Raw genomic sequence first — 19871 nt, forward strand, 5'->3', positions numbered from 1 at the left:
TTATGAATACCTGAAAGAATAAACATATAAAACTATTTTTGCTTGCTAAAACTGGCCACAGATTTACCAGTGTGGATGATGGTGCCTGGTTCATCAAAACTATGACCAGGGTGATCAATGAAGAGTGTGGTGAATCCACAGCTGTCCATCTAGAACGGAGTGATCTGTTTGTTGATTTCTTGAGGTAGCCCCAACAACATGGATCAAGATTTGGCTTTTTTTTTTTTGCTGTGTGATTTTTTTTTTTGCCTAACCCTTTTTCCTTTTAAAGAAAATTTCTCTGTAAAACTTAAACAGGCCTTAACAGCCTAAATATTAAAAAGAATAGATCTGAAGTAACAAAATTTTTTCTTGTAAAGCTTAAACAGCCTAAATATTAAAAAGAATAGATCAGCAGTAACAGAAAAATTTTCTTTGTCTCCCTCATACAATGCAGCAACTCAAGTGTGTACGTGAAATCATTTTCAAATTATCTGTTTGAATTTTAAGTACTTTTTAAATATTATCAAAACAACTATCATTAAAAATCTTTTAAGAATGATTTGTTTACAAACTGAATATAAATAATATTGATAATAAGTTAATATTTCTTAGCAAATCAAAAAGCTAGTTACATTTTCAGCATACTTGAGTTGATGTGTCTAGTCTAACACAGCATACTTGATGTGTCTAGTCTAACACAGCATACTTGATGTGTCTAGTCTAACACAGCATACTTGATGTGTCTAGTCCAACACAGCATACTTGATGTGTCTAGTCCAACACAGCATACTTGATGTGTCTAGTCCAACACAGCATACTTGATGTGTCTAGTCCAACACAGCATACTTGATGTGTCTAGTCCAACACAGCATACTTGATGTGTCTAGTCTAACACAGCATACTTGATGTGTCTAGTCCAACACCCCTCTAGTTTTCTCCACAGTGGGCTGCAGTGGCTGCTTTTATTGCTTTATGTGTGTGTGTGTGATCCTAACTTAGCCTAGATTTTAACCTGTGTGCATTCTAAAAACCTAACCCTGCATGTTGCGCCGTGGCCGTGGACAGATTTGTGACAGTGGAGGACCTGGCCTGGTATGACAAGACACTCAAGCGCCTGGTCAACCAGGAGATTAGTGAAGAGGCAGGGGAGCTGGTGGTGGAAACTTTTTTTTTCTCTGGCTTCATGAGGTGGGAACATGTTTCATTCTGTAACAGGTGTCATCCCTACACCCAGAGATGCAAACACAAATATGTTTCATTCTTTAACACAACCTGGTGTCACCCATATACCAAGAGATGCAAACACAAATATGTTTCATTCTTTAACACAACCTGGTGTCACCCATATACCAAGAGATGCAAACACAAATATGTTTCATTCTTTAACACAACCTGGTGTCACCCATATACCAAGAGATGCAAACACATTCACAATTGTATTCATTACATTAAATTAATTATCCTACATAGAATAAGCAAAAGCAATTTTTTTTTTACTTAACTCCATTTTCAAAAAGGATATTAGAAATTAAAAATAATAATATTTTAAAATTTAAAAGAAAACAAATAAGTTGCTTGCTCAAAATAAACATTTTTATTTTTATTAATTTTAAATCTAACTTTGAGACTGATGTATGTTAAATTTAAAAACAGAATTTAAAAAAATGAAATTTGATTCTTACCATAAATTCTTGTTTAGATGTGATGTAGATAGAATTGTGCTGATATAACTGATATTTTAACCTCACTAAAATGTGCTTGACATTTGATATCTTGTTACTGTTAGTAGTCCCTTAGAAGTAGAACATTTTTCACATGAAGTTTTGAATTTGATCATTAGTTACATCTTGAAATCAACAGCTTAAGTTAAGTAAGATTTAATTGATTTAAAGTAAGTGAAAACTAGAGACTTTATTAGATTGAATTTATGGTCTAAACACAGATACTAGACTATTTCAAAGTATGTAAAATTAAGAGTGGTTAGTGTTAAATTTCTTGAATATAATGATAATCTAATAAAATAAAAACCATACAATTTCGTTTAAACATGATAAGTAATGGCAGATATAAATAAATTACAGATTCTTTATTCCATGCAGTTTTATTTTTAATGTGCTCTTTTCTAACAACATATGCCTGTCTTGTGTCTCTAGAGATGCACCTGAAGCCACAGGAGATGAGCCTGAAGATGCAGACTTTGACATGCCTAAAATCTATGAACCTGTGAGTCATCTCCTTCATAACCTGCTTATTTTTGTCTCTGTAAACTTTGTTTAGCCTGCCATAGTCCCCATAACTTTGTTTAGCCTGCCATGGTCCCCATAACTTTGTTTAGCCTGCCATGGTCCCCATAACTTTGTTTAGCCTGCCATGGTCCCCATAACTTTGTTTAGCCTGCCATGGTCCCCATAACTTTGTTTAGCCTGCCATGGTCCCCATAACTTTGTTTAGCCTGCCATGGTCCCCATAACTTTGTTTAGCCTGCCATGGTCCCCATAACTTTGTTTAGCCTGCCATTCTGTCCCCATAACTTTGTTTATCCTGCCATGGTCCCCATAACTTTGTTTAGCCTGCCATTCTCACACTGCCATGGTCCCCATAACTTTGTTTATCCTGCCATGGTCCCCATAACTTTGTTTAGCCTGCCATTCTGTCCCCCTGCCTCAGGTTGAAAGCATGCAGGCCCTCAAGGAGAGGCTGTCCTACTTCCTACAGCAGTACAATGACAGCGTGCGTGGTGCAGGGATGGACCTGGTGTTTTTCCAAGATGCCATGACCCACTTGGTCAAGGTTTCTCGCATTATCAGAACACCCAGAGGACACGCCCTTTTGGTAGGAGTGGGAGGGTCAGGCAAGCAGTCTCTGACCAGGCTGGCCTCATTTATTGCTGGATACAAGACCTTCCAGATTACTTTGACCAGGTAAACTTTTGCTTTTGTTATGGTTTTGTTTGCTTACCAGATTACTTTGACCAGTGTACGCCACCCGTTGCTATGGCCACCTGTGGAGCCATGTTCTCTGCCCCCCCCCCCCCACCAATAAGATGCCATGTTCTCTGCCCCCCCCCCCAATAAGATGCCATGTTCTCTGCCCCCACCAGTTGTAGATGCCATGTTCTCTGCCCCCACCAATAAGATGCCATGTTCTCTGCCCCCACCAATAAGATGCCATGTTCTCTGCCCCCACCAATAAGATGCCATGTTCTCTGCCCCCACCAATAAGATGCCATGTTCTCTGCCCCCCCCCAATAAGATGCCATGTTCTCTGCCCCCACCAGTTGTAGATGCCATGTTCTCTGCCCCCACCAGTTGTAGATGCCATGTTCTCTGCCCCCACCAGTTGTAGATGCCATGTTCTCTGCCCCCACCAGTTGTAGATGCCATGTTCTCTGCCCCCACAAATAAGATGCCATGTTCTCTGCCCCCAGCAATAAGATGCCATGTTCTCTGCCCCCACCAGTTGTAGATGCCATGTTCTCTGCCCCCACCAGTTGTAGATGCCATGTTCTCTGCCCCCACCAGTTGTAGATGCCATGTTCTCTGCCCCCACCAATAAGATGCCATGTTCTCTGCCCCCACCAATAAGATGCCATGTTCTCTGCCCCCCCCCAATAAGATGCCATGTTCTCTGCCCCCACCAGTTGTAGATGCCATGTTCTCTGCCCCCACCAGTTGTAGATGCCATGTTCTCTGCCCCCACCAGTTGTAGATGCCATGTTCTCTGCCCCCACCAGTTGTAGATGCCATGTTCTCTGCCCCCACCAGTTGTGGATGCCATGTTCTCTGCCCCCACCAGTTGTAGATGCCATGTTCTCTGCCCCCACCAGTTGTAGATGCCATGTTCTCTGCCCCCACCAGTTGTAGATGCCATGTTCTCTGCCCCCACCAGTTGTAGATGCCATGTTCTCTGCCCCCACCAGTTGTAGATGCCATGTTCTCTGCCCCCACCAGTTGTAGATGCCATGTTCTCTGCCCCCACCAGTTGTAGATGCCATGTTCTCTGCCCCCCCCCAATAAGATGCCATGTTCTCTGCCCCCACCAGTTGTAGATGCCATGTTCTCTGCCCCCACCAATAAGATGCCATGTTCTCTGCCCCCCCCCACCAATAAGATGCCATGTTCTCTGCCCCCCCCCCCCCCCACCAATAAGATGCCATGTTCTCTGCCCCCACCAGGTCCTACAATGTTTCCAATCTGCTGGAGGACCTCAAGTTCCTGTACAGAACAGCTGGTCAGCAGGGCAAGGGCATCACATTCATTTTCACTGACCAGGAGATCAAGGATGAAGGTTTTCTAGAGTATCTCAACAACATGCTGTCTTCTGGTGTGGTTAGTACATTGTTACAGTTTTTTGTTCTTTATTTAGAAATCTATTAGTTGTTGTTTCTATTGCTGATGTATTCCTGTGTGTGTATAGCTAACAAAAAAGATTGCTGATGTGTTCCTGTAAGATGTATTCCTATGTGCAGGTCTCCAACTTGTTTGCCAGAGATGAAATGGATGAGATCCTGGGAGAGCTGGTCTCTGTCATGAAGAAGGAATTCCCTAAAAGACCCCCAAGCAATGAAAACCTGTATGAATATTACCTGACGAGGGTCAGGGCCAACCTTCATGTTTCACTTTGTTTCTCACCTGTAAGTCAGGCCTTTCATTCACTTGAAATTCAGTCAATAAATAGGTTTCACATAACACTGATTTAAACAGCTGGATGGATCTTTGTAGCATTTGTCCATCTGATGTGGCCTACTTTAAGACTAATTGTAAAAAAAAAAAATAAACATTTATAATAATAAACTTCTATATGTGCATTAAAAAGAAGATATAAAAATCAATAAAATGTCTTTCTTTAAATATATAATAAAATGCACCACTATTGAAATAACTAAAAAGAAAAACATGGATCACTTAAAGCTGCTCCTCATGACAGATGTGGACAAAGGCCTTAAGAAATCAGTTAAACAAAAGCTTGTAATGTTTCTTACACTCATTTGACTGTTTGTGCAGGTGGGAGAAAAGTTCCGCCAGCGAGCCTTGAAGTTTCCTGGTCTGATCTCTGGCTGCACCATGGACTGGTTCCAGAGATGGCCAAAGGATGCCCTGATTGCTGTGGCTGACCACTTCCTGCGTGACTTCAACATCGTGTGTACAGAGGACGTGAAGAAACAAGTCATCCACACCATGGGGATCATCCACGACGGGGTGGCAGAGAGCTGCATAGACTACTTCCAGAGGTGACAGTTGATTCTTTTAGGGGGTGGCAGAGAGCTGCATAGACTACTTCCAGAGGTGACAAAATGGTTGATTCTTTTAGGGGGTGGCAGAGAGCTGCATAGACTACTTCCAGAGGTGACAGTTGATTCTTTTAGGGGGTGGCAGAGAGCTGCATAGACTACTTCCAGAGGTGACAAAATGGTTGATTCTTTTAGGGGGTGGCAGAGAGCTGCATAGACTACTTCCAGAGGTGACAAAATGGTTGATTCTTTTAGGGGGTGGCAGAGAGCTGCATAGACTACTTCCAGAGGTGACAAAATGGTTGATTCTTTTAGGGGGTGGCAGAGAGCTGCATAGACTACTTCCAGAGGTGACAGTTGATTCTTTTAGGGGGTGGCAGAGAGCTGCATAGACTACTTCCAGAGGTGACAAAATGGTTGATTCTTTTAGGGGGTGGCAGAGAGCTGCATAGACTACTTCCAGAGGTGACAAAATGGTTGATTCTTTTAGGGGGTGGCAGAGAGCTGCATAGACTACTTCCAGAGGTGACAAATAGTTGATTCTTTTAGGGGGTGGCAGAGAGCTGCATAGACTACTTCCAGAGGTGACAAAATGGTTGATTCTTTTAGGGGGTGGCAGAGAGCTGCATAGACTACTTCCAGAGGTGACAAAATGGTTGATTCTTTTAGGGGGTGGCAGAGAGCTGCATAGACTACTTCCAGAGGTGACAGTTGATTCTTTTAGGGGGTGGCAGAGAGCTGCATAGACTACTTCCAGAGGTGACAGTTGATTCTTTTAGGGGGTGGCAGAGAGCTGCATAGACTACTTCCAGAGGTGACAAAATGGTTGATTCTTTTAGGGGGTGGCAGAGAGCTGCATAGACTACTTCCAGAGGTGACAGTTGATTCTTTTAGGGGGTGGCAGAGAGCTGCATAGACTACTTCCAGAGGTGACAAAATGGTTGATTCTTTTAGGGGGTGGCAGAGAGCTGCATAGACTACTTCCAGAGGTGACAAAATGGTTGATTCTTTTAGGGGGTGGCAGAGAGCTGCATAGACTACTTCCAGAGGTGACAAAATGGTTGATTCTTTTAGGGGGTGGCAGAGAGCTGCATAGACTACTTCCAGAGGTGACAGTTGATTCTTTTAGGGGGTGGCAGAGAGCTGCATAGACTACTTCCAGAGGTGACAAAATGGTTGATTCTTTTAGGGGGTGGCAGAGAGCTGCATAGACTACTTCCAGAGGTGACAAAATGGTTGATTCTTTTAGGGGGTGGCAGAGAGCTGCATAGACTACTTCCAGAGGTGACAAATAGTTGATTCTTTTAGGGGGTGGCAGAGAGCTGCATAGACTACTTCCAGAGGTGACAAAATGGTTGATTCTTTTAGGGGGTGGCAGAGAGCTGCATAGACTACTTCCAGAGGTGACAAAATGGTTGATTCTTTTAGGGGGTGGCAGAGAGCTGCATAGACTACTTCCAGAGGTGACAGTTGATTCTTTTAGGGGGTGGCAGAGAGCTGCATAGACTACTTCCAGAGGTGACAAAATGGTTGATTCTTTTAGGGGGTGGCAGAGAGCTGCATAGACTACTTCCAGAGGTGACAAAATGGTTGATTCTTTTAGGGGGTGGCAGAGAGCTGCATAGACTACTTCCAGAGGTGACAAAATAGTTGATTCTTTTAGGGGGTGGCAGAGAGCTGCATAGACTACTTTCAGAGGTGACAAAATGGTTGATTCTTTTAGGGGGTGGCAGAGAGCTGCATAGACTACTTCCAGAGGTGACAAATAGTTGATTCTTTTAGGGGGTGGCAGAGAGCTGCATAGACTACTTCCAGAGTTGACAAATAGTTGATTCTTTTAGGGGGTGGCAGAGAGCTGCATAGACTACTTCCAGAGGTGACAGTTGATTCTTTTAGGGGGTGGCAGAGAGCTGCATAGACTACTTCCAGAGGTGACAAATAGTTGATTCTTTTAGGGGGTGGCAGAGAGCTGCATAGACTACTTCCAGAGGTGACAAAATGGTTGATTCTTTTAGGGGGTGGCAGAGAGCTGCATAGACTACTTCCAGAGGTGACAGTTGATTCTTTTAGGGGGTGGCAGAGAGCTGCATAGACTACTTCCAGAGGTGACAAAATGGTTGATTCTTTTAGGGGGTGGCAGAGAGCTGCATAGACTACTTCCAGAGGTGACAAAATAGTTGATTCTTTTAGGGGGTGGCAGAGAGCTGCATAGACTACTTCCAGAGGTGACAAAATGGTTGATTCTTTTAGGGGGTGGCAGAGAGCTGCATAGACTACTTCCAGAGGTGACAAAATAGTTGATTCTTTTAGGGGGTGGCAGAGAGCTGCATAGACTACTTCCAGAGGTGACAAAATGGTTGATTCTTTTAGGGGGTGGCAGAGAGCTGCATAGACTACTTCCAGAGGTGACAAAATGGTTGATTCTTTTAGGGGGTGGCAGAGAGCTGCATAGACTACTTCCAGAGGTGACAAATAGTTGATTCTTTTAGGGGGTGGCAGAGAGCTGCATAGACTACTTCCAGAGGTGACAAAATAGCTGATTCTTTTAGGGGGTGGCAGAGAGCTGCATAGACTACTTCCAGAGGTGACAAATAGTTGATTCTTTTAGGGGGTGGCAGAGAGCTGCATAGACTACTTCCAGAGGTGACAAATAGTTGATTCTTTTAGGGGGTGGCAGAGAGCTGCATAGACTACTTCCAGAGGTGACAAAATAGTTGATTCTTTTAGGGGGTGGCAGAGAGCTGCATAGACTACTTCCAGAGGTGACAAAATAGTTGATTCTTTTAGGGGGTGGCAGAGAGCTGCATAGACTACTTCCAGAGGTGACAAAATGGTTGATTCTTTTAGGGGGTGGCAGAGAACTGCATAGACTACTTCCAGAGGTGACAAATAGTTGATTCTTTTAGGGGGTGGCAGAGAGCTGCATAGACTACTTCCAGAGGTGACAAATAGTTGATTCTTTTAGGGGGTGGCAGAGAGCTGCATAGACTACTTCCAGAGGTGACAAAATGGTTGATTCTTTTAGGGGGTGGCAGAGAGCTGCATAGACTACTTCCAGAGGTGACAAATAGTTGATTCTTTTAGGGGGTGGCAGAGAGCTGCATAGACTACTTCCAGAGGTGACAAAATGGTTGATTCTTTTAGGGGGTGGCAGAGAGCTGCATAGACTACTTCCAGAGGTGACAAAATAGTTGATTCTTTTAGGGGGTGGCAGAGAGCTGCATAGACTACTTCCAGAGGTGACAAAATAGTTGATTCTTTTAGGGGGTGGCAGAGAGCTGCATAGACTACTTCCAGAGGTGACAAAATAGTTGATTCTTTTAGGGGGTGGCAGAGAGCTGCATAGACTACTTCCAGAGGTGACAAAATAGTTGATTCTTTTAGGGGGTGGCAGAGAGCTGCATAGACTACTTCCAGAGGTGACAAAATGGTTGATTCTTTTAGGGGGTGGCAGAGAGCTGCATAGACTACTTCCAGAGGTGACAAATAGTTGATTCTTTTAGGGGGTGGCAGAGAGCTGCATAGACTACTTCCAGAGGTGACAAAATAGTTGATTCTTTTAGGGGGTGGCAGAGAGCTGCATAGACTACTTCCAGAGGTGACAAAATAGTTGATTCTTTTAGGGGGTGGCAGAGAGCTGCATAGACTACTTCCAGAGGTGACAAAATGGTTGATTCTTTTAGGGGGTGGCAGAGAGCTGCATAGACTACTTCCAGAGGTGACAAATAGTTGATTCTTTTAGGGGGTGGCAGAGAGCTGCATAGACTACTTCCAGAGGTGACAAAATAGTTGATTCTTTTAGGGGGTGGCAGAGAGCTGCATAGACTACTTCCAGAGGTGACAAAATAGTTGATTCTTTTAGGGGGTGGCAGAGAGCTGCATAGACTACTTCCAGAGTTGACAAATAGTTGATTCTTTTAGGGGGTGGCAGAGAGCTGCATAGACTACTTCCAGAGGTGACAGTTGATTCTTTTAGGGGGTGGCAGAGAGCTGCATAGACTACTTCCAGAGGTGACAAATAGTTGATTCTTTTAGGGGGTGGCAGAGAGCTGCATAGACTACTTCCAGAGGTGACAAAATGGTTGATTCTTTTAGGGGGTGGCAGAGAGCTGCATAGACTACTTCCAGAGGTGACAAAATAGTTGATTCTTTTAGGGGGTGGCAGAGAGCTGCATAGACTACTTCCAGAGGTGACAAAATGGTTGATTCTTTTAGGGGGTGGCAGAGAGCTGCATAGACTACTTCCAGAGGTGACAAATAGTTGATTCTTTTAGGGGGTGGCAGAGAGCTGCATAGACTACTTCCAGAGGTGACAAATAGTTGATTCTTTTAAGGGGTGGCAGAGAGCTGCATAGACTACTTCCAGAGGTGACAAATAGTTGATTCTTTTAGGGGGTGGCAGAGAGCTGCATAGACTACTTCCAGAGGTGACAAAATGGTTGATTCTTTTAGGGGGTGGCAGAGAGCTGCATAGACTACTTCCAGAGGTGACAAATAGTTGATTCTTTTAGGGGGTGGCAGAGAGCTGCATAGACTACTTCCAGAGGTGACAAAATAGTTGATTCTTTTAGGGGGTGGCAGAGAGCTGCATAGACTACTTCCAGAGGTGACAAAATGGTTGATTCTTTTAGGGGGTGGCAGAGAGCTGCATAGACTACTTCCAGAGGTGACAAAATGGTTGATTCTTTTAGGGGGTGGCAGAGAGCTGCATAGACTACTTCCAGAGGTGACAAATAGTTGATTCTTTTAGGGGGTGGCAGAGAGCTGCATAGACTACTTCCAGAGGTGACAAAATAGTTGATTCTTTTAGGGGGTGGCAGAGAGCTGCATAGACTACTTCCAGAGGTGACAAAATAGTTGATTCTTTTAGGGGGTGGCAGAGAGCTGCATAGACTACTTCCAGAGGTGACAAAATGGTTGATTCTTTTAGGGGGTGGCAGAGAGCTGCATAGACTACTTCCAGAGGTGACAAATAGTTGATTCTTTTAGGGGGTGGCAGAGAGCTGCATAGACTACTTCCAGAGGTGACAAATAGTTGATTCTTTTAGGGGGTGGCAGAGAGCTGCATAGACTACTTCCAGAGGTGACAAATAGTTGATTCTTTTAGGGGGTGGCAGAGAGCTGCATAGACTACTTCCAGAGGTGACAAAATGGTTGATTCTTTTAGGGGGTGGCAGAGAGCTGCATAGACTACTTCCAGAGGTGACAAATAGTTGATTCTTTTAGGGGGTGGCAGAGAGCTGCATAGACTACTTCCAGAGGTGACAAAATAGTTGATTCTTTTAGGGGGTGGCAGAGAGCTGCATAGACTACTTCCAGAGGTGACAAAATGGTTGATTCTTTTAGGGGGTGGCAGAGAGCTGCATAGACTACTTCCAGAGGTGACAAAATGGTTGATTCTTTTAGGGGGTGGCAGAGAGCTGCATAGACTACTTCCAGAGGTGACAAATAGTTGATTCTTTTAGGGGGTGGCAGAGAGCTGCATAGACTACTTCCAGAGGTGACAAAATAGTTGATTCTTTTAGGGGGTGGCAGAGAGCTGCATAGACTACTTCCAGAGGTGACAAAATAGTTGATTCTTTTAGGGGGTGGCAGAGAGCTGCATAGACTACTTCCAGAGGTGACAAAATGGTTGATTCTTTTAGGGGGTGGCAGAGAGCTGCATAGACTACTTCCAGAGGTGACAAATAGTTGATTCTTTTAGGGGGTGGCAGAGAGCTGCATAGACTACTTCCAGAGGTGACAAATAGTTGATTCTTTTAGGGGGTGGCAGAGAGCTGCATAGACTACTTCCAGAGGTGACAAATAGTTGATTCTTTTAGGGGGTGGCAGAGAGCTGCATAGACTACTTCCAGAGGTGACAAAATGGTTGATTCTTTTAGGGGGTGGCAGAGAGCTGCATAGACTACTTCCAGAGGTGACAAAATAGTTGATTCTTTTAGGGGGTGGCAGAGAGCTGCATAGACTACTTCCAGAGGTGACAAAATAGTTGATTCTTTTAGGGGGTGGCAGAGAGCTGCATAGACTACTTCCAGAGGTGACAAAATAGTTGATTCTTTTAGGGGGTGGCAGAGAGCTGCATAGACTACTTCCAGAGGTGACAAAATAGTTGATTCTTTTAGGGGGTGGCAGAGAGCTGCATAGACTACTTCCAGAGGTGACAAAATGGTTGATTCTTTTAGGGGGTGGCAGAGAGCTGCATAGACTACTTCCAGAGGTGACAAATAGTTGATTCTTTTAGGGGGTGGCAGAGAGCTGCATAGACTACTTCCAGAGTTGACAAATAGTTGATTCTTTTAGGGGGTGGCAGAGAGCTGCATAGACTACTTCCAGAGGTGACAGTTGATTCTTTTAGGGGGTGGCAGAGAGCTGCATAGACTACTTCCAGAGGTGACAAATAGTTGATTCTTTTAGGGGGTGGCAGAGAGCTGCATAGACTACTTCCAGAGGTGACAAAATGGTTGATTCTTTTAGGGGGTGGCAGAGAGCTGCATAGACTACTTCCAGAGGTGACAGTTGATTCTTTTAGGGGGTGGCAGAGAGCTGCATAGACTACTTCCAGAGGTGACAAAATGGTTGATTCTTTTAGGGGGTGGCAGAGAGCTGCATAGACTACTTCCAGAGGTGACAGTTGATTCTTTTAGGGGGTGGCAGAGAGCTGCATAGACTACTTCCAGAGGTGACAAAATGGTTGATTCTTTTAGGGGGTGGCAGAGAGCTGCATAGACTACTTCCAGAGGTGACAAAATGGTTGATTCTTTTAGGGGGTGGCAGAGAGCTGCATAGACTACTTCCAGAGGTGACAGTTGATTCTTTTAGGGGGTGGCAGAGAGCTGCATAGACTACTTCCAGAGGTGACAAATAGTTGATTCTTTTAGGGGGTGGCAGAGAGCTGCATAGACTACTTCCAGAGGTGACAAAATAGTTGATTCTTTTAGGGGGTGGCAGAGAGCTGCATAGACTACTTCCAGAGGTGACAAAATAGTTGATTCTTTTAGGGGGTGGCAGAGAGCTGCATAGACTACTTCCAGAGGTGACAAAATGGTTGATTCTTTTAGGGGGTGGCAGAGAGCTGCATAGACTACTTCCAGAGGTGACAAATAGTTGATTCTTTTAGGGGGTGGCAGAGAGCTGCATAGACTACTTCCAGAGGTGACAAAATAGTTGATTCTTTTAGGGGGTGGCAGAGAGCTGCATAGACTACTTCCAGAGGTGACAAAATAGTTGATTCTTTTAGGGGGTGGCAGAGAGCTGCATAGACTACTTCCAGAGGTGACAAAATGGTTGATTCTTTTAGGGGGTGGCAGAGAGCTGCATAGACTACTTCCAGAGGTGACAAAATGGTTGATTCTTTTAGGGGGTGGCAGAGAGCTGCATAGACTACTTCCAGAGGTGACAAATAGTTGATTCTTTTAGGGGGTGGCAGAGAGCTGCATAGACTACTTCCAGAGGTGACAAAATGGTTGATTCTTTTAGGGGGTGGCAGAGAGCTGCATAGACTACTTCCAGAGGTGACAGTTGATTCTTTTAGGGGGTGGCAGAGAGCTGCATAGACTACTTCCAGAGGTGACAAAATGGTTGATTCTTTTAGGGGGTGGCAGAGAGCTGCATAGACTACTTCCAGAGGTGACAAATAGTTGATTCTTTTAGGGGGTGGCAGAGAGCTGCAAGACTACTTCCAGAGGTGACAAATAGTTGATTCTTTTAGGGGGTGGCAGAGAGCTGCATAGACTACTTCCAGAGGTGACAAAATGGTTGATTCTTTTAGGGGGTGGCAGAGAGCTGCATAGACTACTTCCAGAGGTGACAAAATGGTTGATTCTTTTAGGGGGTGGCAGAGAGCTGCATAGACTACTTCCAGAGGTGACAAAATGGTTGATTCTTTTAGGGGGTGGCAGAGAGCTGCATAGACTACTTCCAGAGGTGACAAATAGTTGATTCTTTTAGGGGGTGGCAGAGAGCTGCATAGACTACTTCCAGAGGTGACAAAATGGTTGATTCTTTTAGGGGGTGGCAGAGAGCTGCATAGACTACTTCCAGAGGTGACAAAATGGTTGATTCTTGGGGAAGGGTGTCGGGTGTTGGGGAGTTACTTCACGACAGGGTGGCAGAGAGCTGCATAGACTACTTCCAGAGGTGACAAAATAGTTGATTCTTTTAGGGGGTGGCAGAGAGCTGCATAGACTACCTCCAGAGGTGACAAAATGGTTGATTCTTTTAGGGGGTGGCAGAGAGCTGCATAGACTACTTCCAGAGGTGACAAAATGGTTGATTCTTTTAGGGGGTGGCAGAGAGCTGCATAGACTACTTCCAGAGGTGACAAAATAGTTGATTCTTTTAGGGGGTGGCAGAGAGCTGCATAGACTACCTCCAGAGGTGACAAAATGGTTGATTCTTTTAGGGGGTGGCAGAGAGCTGCATAGACTACTTCCAGAGGTGACAAAATAGTTGATTCTTTTAGGGGGTGGCAGAGAGCTGCATAGACTACTTCCAGAGGTAACAAAATAGTTGATTCTTTTAGGGGGTGGCAGAGAGCTGCATAGACTACTTCCAGAGGTGACAAAATGGTTGATTCTTGGGGAAGGGTGTCGGGTGTTGGGGAGTTACTTCACAACAGGGTGGCAGAGAGCTGCATAGACTACTTCCAGAGGTGACAAAATGGTTGATTCTTTCAGGGCCTGTGTGGCTGGCTTAAGGAGATCAATTAGATCATACAAGTTCTAAATTCATTTCCCACATGTTCAAACTCTTCATCATTAAAAACAGACCCTAGAAACTTATAAAATGTTTGTCTAATTAATAAAATTACGTAAATGACAAAAAATTATGTCATTCTCCGTGGGAGGGAGGGAGGCTTTTAGAATTTTTTGACAATGTATGACAAGGAGGTATTGTTATAACTCTGGCTTGTGTTTACAGATATTGTTATAACTCTGGCTTGTGTTTACAGATATTGTTATAACTCTGGCTTGTGTTTCAATATAATGTGTATAACTCTGGCTTGTGTTTACAGATATCGGCGCTCAACACATGTGACACCCAAGTCATATTTGTCTTTCATCAATGGCTACAAGTCAGTGTACATGAACAAGAGGAACATGATAGGGGAACTTGCCAACAGGATGAACACAGGTAAGGAACATGATTGGGGAACTTGCCAACAGGATGAACACAGGTAAGGAACATGATTGGGGAACTTGCCAACAGGATGAACACAGGTAAGGAACATGATTGGGGAAATTAAGATTTTTTTCACAGCACAAGTTTTGATCAATGTTGCTGTGATTTTTTTTTTTCCCAGGAAAATCTGAATAAATAAAAAAAAATTCTTGCATCTGAGATAGCTTTAACTGTAAAGTCACTAAAGTGACAGTTGTAACCCAAAGTGTGATGAAGAGTTGAATGTTTTGGTGTCAGTAACCCAAAGTGTGATGAAGAGTTGAATGTTTTGGTGTCAGTAACCCAAAGTGTGATGAAGAGTTGAATGTTTTGGTGTCAGTAACCCAAAGTGTGATGAAGAGTTGAATGTTTTGGTGTCAGTAACCCAAAGTGTGATGAAGAGTTGAATGTTTTGGTGTCAGGTTTGGAGAAGCTGGTGGAGGCCTCTCTAGCGGTGGCGGAGCTGAGCAAGGAACTTGCTGTCAAAGAAAAGGAATTAGCCATTGCTTCAGAAAAGGCTGAAGCTGTTCTCAAACAAGTGACCATCCAGGTCAGGCATGCCTTAACATTTCTCAATCTTTGAAACAAGTTTTGAAGTCTTTAAATGCACTAATCAGTTGAGGGGGGGGGGGAGGGGGAGGCAACAAACAATTTGGTCTCAGACACTGTAGCTACCTAACTGGTAACTTTTAGATGTTCTAATTTTAAGTTCTGCTACAAGCTAACTGGTACATTTCAGTAAGGTTCAGTTAAAAATATTCAACTCAGAACAAAAACCTTTTTTTTTTCTAAATTTAATCAATTTATAGAGGAAAATTAATCAATTTTTTAATAACATTCAATTGACCCATGTTATAAATGAAAATTGACCCATGTTTCAAATGAAACTGATCCATGTTTTTGAAGCAACTGATTCCTGTTTTACAGGCTCAAGCTGCTGAGAAAGTGAAAAATCAGGTCCAGAAAGTGAAAGACAAAGCTCAGACAATTGTGGACAGCATTGCCACAGACAAGGCCATAGCCATGGATAAACTGGAGGCCGCACGGCCTGCACTAGAGGAGGCTGAGGCCGCCCTTAACACCATCAAACCTAATCACATAGCCACGGTCAGAAGGTTGGGCAAGCCCCCACACCTCATCATGAGGATCATGGACTGTGTACTCATCCTCTTCAGGTAGATACACCTTTTTATCACCTTTAAAAAATGTTATCATAAAAGAACTAGACTCCTGGACATATTATCCAAAGTGTTTTTGTTCTTATTTTCAACTTTTCTCAGTATTCAATTTAACATGTTACATATTCCTATAACATTCAACTTTTGATTCCTTATCCAATGTGACATTCTTGAACTTTGTTTCTCATTTCTCTTGATTTCTAGGAGCAAATTGAACTCTGTCACGTTAGATCCTGAAAAACCAGAATTTGTCAAGCCATCTTGGAACCATTCCCTAAAGGTGGTTATCAAAATATTTTGTTTTAATTCTTATTTATATCTGTATACCTTGTCAAGAATTTTTTTTTTTTTAAATTGGTATCCCTCAAAGCTCCTGGGCATATACTTTTTCATTTTCAATTTCCCTTCCCTCATATACACCTACGTATAATTTAAGTTTTTAATTCCATTTGCTGATAACCAGTTGCATGAATACCCATCAAACACTGGTAGTGGTTCGAAACACAAAATGAATATTTTGAAAGCCTGTAAGATTAGGGTACTTGATCTGGGCAGGTCATCAACTATGATGAGGTGAGTTTGAAGAGAAATTGAAGATTTTAAAGTTGATTTAAAAATTCTCAGCTGATGGCAGACACCAACTTCCTGAAAAATCTGGTGGAGTATGACAAAGATAAAATAAACGATGAGATGTGTGAGCACATGGAGCCCTACCTAGAAGCTGAGGACTACACTTTAGATATTGCCAAGAATGTTTGTGGTGATGTTGCTGGTCTCTTGTCATGGACCAAGTCTATGTATGTCTTCTACTTCATCAACAAGGAGGTCTTACCCCTCAAGGTAAGCTGGTCACACTCCACTGGTTTTACCCCACAAGGTAAGCTGGTCACACTCCACTGTTTTACCCCTCAAGGTAAGCTGGTAGCTTCACACTCCACTGGTTTTACCCCTCAAGGTAAGCTGGTCACACTCCACTGGTTTTACCCCTCAAGGTAAGCTGGTCACACTCCACTGGTTTTACCCCTCAAGGTAAGCTGGTAGCTTCACACTCCACTGTTTTACCCCTCAAGGTAAGCTGGTAGCTTCACACTCCACTGGTTTTACCCCTCAAGGTAAGCTGGTCACACTCCACTGTTTTACCCCTCAAGGTAAGCTGGTAGCTTCACACTCCACTGGTTTTACCCCTCAAGGTAAGCTGGTCACACTCCACTGTTTTACCCCTCAAGGTAAGCTGGTCACACTCCACTGGTTTTACCCCTCAAGGTAAGCTGGTCACACTCCACTGGTTTTACCCCTCAAGGTAAGCTGGTAGCTTCACACTCCACTGTTTTACCCCTCAAGGTAAGCTGGTCACACTCCACTGGTTTTACCCCTCAAGGTAAGCTGGTCACACTCCACTGGTTTTACCCCTCAAGGTAAGCTGGTCACACTCCACTGGTTTTACCCCTCAAGGTAAGCTGGTCACACTCCACTGGTTTTACCCCTCAAGGTAAGCTGGTCACACTCCACTGGTCTTACCCCTCAAGGTAAGCTGGTCACACTCCACTGGTTTTACCCCTCAAGGTAAGCTGGTCACACTCCACTGGTTTTACCCCTCAAGGTAAGCTGGTCACACTCCACTGGTTTTACCCCTCAAGGTAAGCTGGTAGCTTCACCTCCATTGGTTTTACCCCTCAAGGTAAGCTGGTCACGCTTCACTGGTTTTACCCCTCAAGGTAAGCTGGTCACACTCCACTGGTTTTACCCCTCAAGGTAAGCTGGTCACACTCCACTGGTTTTACCCCTCAAGGTAAGCTGGTAGCTTCACCTCCATTGGTTTTACCCCTCAAGGTAAGCTGGTCACACTCCACTGGTTTTACCCCTCAAGGTAAGCTGGTCACACTCCACTGGTTTTACCCCTCAAGGTAAGCTGGTAGCTTCACCTCCATTGGTTTTACCCCTCAAGGTAAGCTGGTCACACTCCACTGGTTTTACCCCTCAAGGTAAGCTGGTAGCTTCACCTCCATTGGTTTTACCCCTCAAGGTAAGCTGGTAGCTTCACCTCCATTGGTTTTACCCCTCAAGGTAAGCTGGTCACACTCCACTGGTTTTACCCCTCAAGGTAAGCTGGTAGCTTCACCTCCATTGGTTTTACCCCTCAAGGTAAGCTGGTCACACTCCACTGGTCTTACCCCTCAAGGTAAGCTGGTCACACTCCACTGGTTTTACCCCTCAAGGTAAGCTGGTCACACTCCACTGGTTTTACCCCTCAAGGTAAGCTGGTAGCTTCACCTCCATTGGTTTTACCCCTCAAGGTAAGCTGGTCACGCTTCACTGGTTTTACCCCTCAAGGTAAGCTGGTCACACTCCACTGGTTTTACCCCACAAGGTAAGCTGGTCACACTCCACTGGTTTTACCACACAAGGTAAGCTGGTAGCTTCACACTCCACTGGTTTTACCAACTCAAAGTTCACAAATTTTAGTTGCACAAAGCTAGCTAATAATACCTGTGTGAATATTTTATTGCATGCATTTTAAAATTAAGAATGATACCAAATTGAGTTTAAATGAGATATTGATTAAAATCTTTAACAGGCCAATTTGGCAGTTCAAGAGGGCCGTTTGAAGATTGCCATGACAGATTTAGAGAAAGCTCAAGCTCAGCTGGACGCCAAAGAGGCTGAGCTGAGAGCTGTGCAGGCTGAGTATGACAAGGCCATGGCAGAGAAGCAGGCCCTGATGGATGATGCTGAGACCTGCAGACGTAAAATGTCTGCTGCTTCTGCTCTTATCAATGGCCTTGGAAGTGAAAAGGAGAGATGGACAGAACAGAGCAAAGAGTTTAAAGCACAAATAGGAAGGTAAGACTATACTTGCTTGTAACTGATATAAAACATTTATTGAGCAATCATTTCTAAACTTAGGAGTTGTGTTTAAAACAATTATCTTTACTTTTTACAATAATGAGATGTAACTTGTGATGATGTTCTAAAGTTGTATCCCTTGAACTTGTAGACTGGTGGGAGACATCTTGATCTGTACAGCTTTCCTGTCCTACTCTGGCCCATTCAACCAAGACTTCCGTAGTCTGCTCAACAAAAACTGGATGAAAGAGCTCAAGAGTCGCAAGATCCCGTACTCAGCCAATCTGAACATGGTGGAACTTTTGGTTGACCCCACTCAGGTCAAGGACACTACACTTCTCTGTTTTTTTACTTTCTAAATGTTTGAATGATTGTTGTATGTTTTAAATGCTGAATATGTGTTATAATGATCCAGCTTTTTGTGGTCAGATTGCTGAATGGAACCTCCAAGGTCTACCAAATGATGAGTTATCCACACAAAATGGCATCATTGTAACTCAAGCTTCTCGTTACCCTCTTCTCATTGACCCTCAAGGTCAAGGCAAAAGTTGGATCAAAAAAAAAGAGGAAAAGAATGAGCTCCAGGTTAGTGACTATAATAACATGTTTATACTTCTAAAATATTCCTAGATTGCCTCTGTCTCTAGAACTATTTAAAACAAAATTTAGTTATGAAATTATATAATAATTTGGCTTTCAATTTGTTTGAAATCTGTCAAGTTTTAATAGTTTAATGAAGCAGATTTAGACTGCTGGTTGGGGATATTATTGTTCCTGCTAAAGTGGGCACATTGCACTTTTAGGTGACCTCCCTCAATCACAAGTACTTCAGGCAACATTTGGAGGACTCCATGTCACTAGGACGTCCTCTGATGCTGGAGGACATTGGAGAAGAACTGGACCCTGCCCTGGACAATGTGCTGGAGAAGAATTTTATCAAGGTCAGTGGTCATCTTAATATTTTCCAGCAATCCAACAAAAATAGAGTTTTCACAGCTGAAAAACTGGAAAATGCTTGAGCATTATCAAGCTCATTTTTATTTAGTCCAAAATCAAACCAAACTTTTTTTTTAGTAAAAGCCTAATGTAAGAAAATATAAACTGATCTAAATGATCAAAGTTAGAAGCCTCTAGAACATGTGCTCAGTGATGACTGGTTTGTGTGTACAGGCTGGCTCCATGCTGAAGGTCAAGGTTGGAGACAAAGAGTGTGACATCATGAAAGGCTTCACCCTGTACATCACCACCAAGATGCCCAACCCCTCATACACACCTGAGATCTCGGCCCGAACTTCCATCATTGATTTCACCGTCACCATGAAAGGCTTAGAGGATCAGCTCTTAGGACGTGTGATTCTCACAGAGAAAGCTGTTAGTATTTTAGATCTAAATTCCTGTGTTGTGTAAAACATCTAGCCATGAAGGTCTAAACTCCTGTGTTATGTAAACCATCTATCCATGAAGGTCTAAAGTCCTGT

The 19871-nt window shown here is 43.6% G+C and overlaps 1 protein-coding gene across 2 annotated transcripts in view; it reads left to right on the top strand.

Moving 5' to 3' along the window:
* Positions 1 to 19871, top strand: part of LOC131936683 (dynein axonemal heavy chain 5) — a 59834-nt gene that overhangs the window by 31398 nt on the left and 8565 nt on the right. Inside the window, exons 49-64 of one of the 2 annotated variants that reach the window (XM_059293732.1) lie at positions 62 to 184; positions 2136 to 2205; positions 2650 to 2903; positions 4157 to 4310; positions 4451 to 4615; positions 4986 to 5212; positions 14226 to 14344; positions 14794 to 14921; positions 15299 to 15546; positions 15754 to 15829; positions 16174 to 16389; positions 18125 to 18390; positions 18545 to 18713; positions 18823 to 18978; positions 19197 to 19334; positions 19564 to 19764. In XM_059293732.1, the coding sequence (XP_059149715.1) occupies positions 62 to 184; positions 2136 to 2205; positions 2650 to 2903; positions 4157 to 4310; positions 4451 to 4615; positions 4986 to 5212; positions 14226 to 14344; positions 14794 to 14921; positions 15299 to 15546; positions 15754 to 15829; positions 16174 to 16389; positions 18125 to 18390; positions 18545 to 18713; positions 18823 to 18978; positions 19197 to 19334; positions 19564 to 19764 (2710 nt within the window). Of the gene's footprint in view, positions 1 to 61; positions 185 to 1047; positions 1171 to 2135; positions 2206 to 2649; positions 2904 to 4156; positions 4311 to 4450; positions 4616 to 4985; positions 5213 to 14225; positions 14345 to 14793; positions 14922 to 15298; positions 15547 to 15753; positions 15830 to 16173; positions 16390 to 18124; positions 18391 to 18544; positions 18714 to 18822; positions 18979 to 19196; positions 19335 to 19563; positions 19765 to 19871 lie in introns of both variants that reach the window. The other variant, XM_059293733.1, reaches the window with a different exon arrangement.

Source organism: Physella acuta, unplaced genomic scaffold (genome assembly GCF_028476545.2).
Source record: "Physella acuta isolate Inbredline_101_S28 unplaced genomic scaffold, ASM2847654v3 ptg000184l, whole genome shotgun sequence".
Lineage (NCBI taxonomy): Eukaryota > Metazoa > Mollusca > Gastropoda > Physidae > Physella > Physella acuta.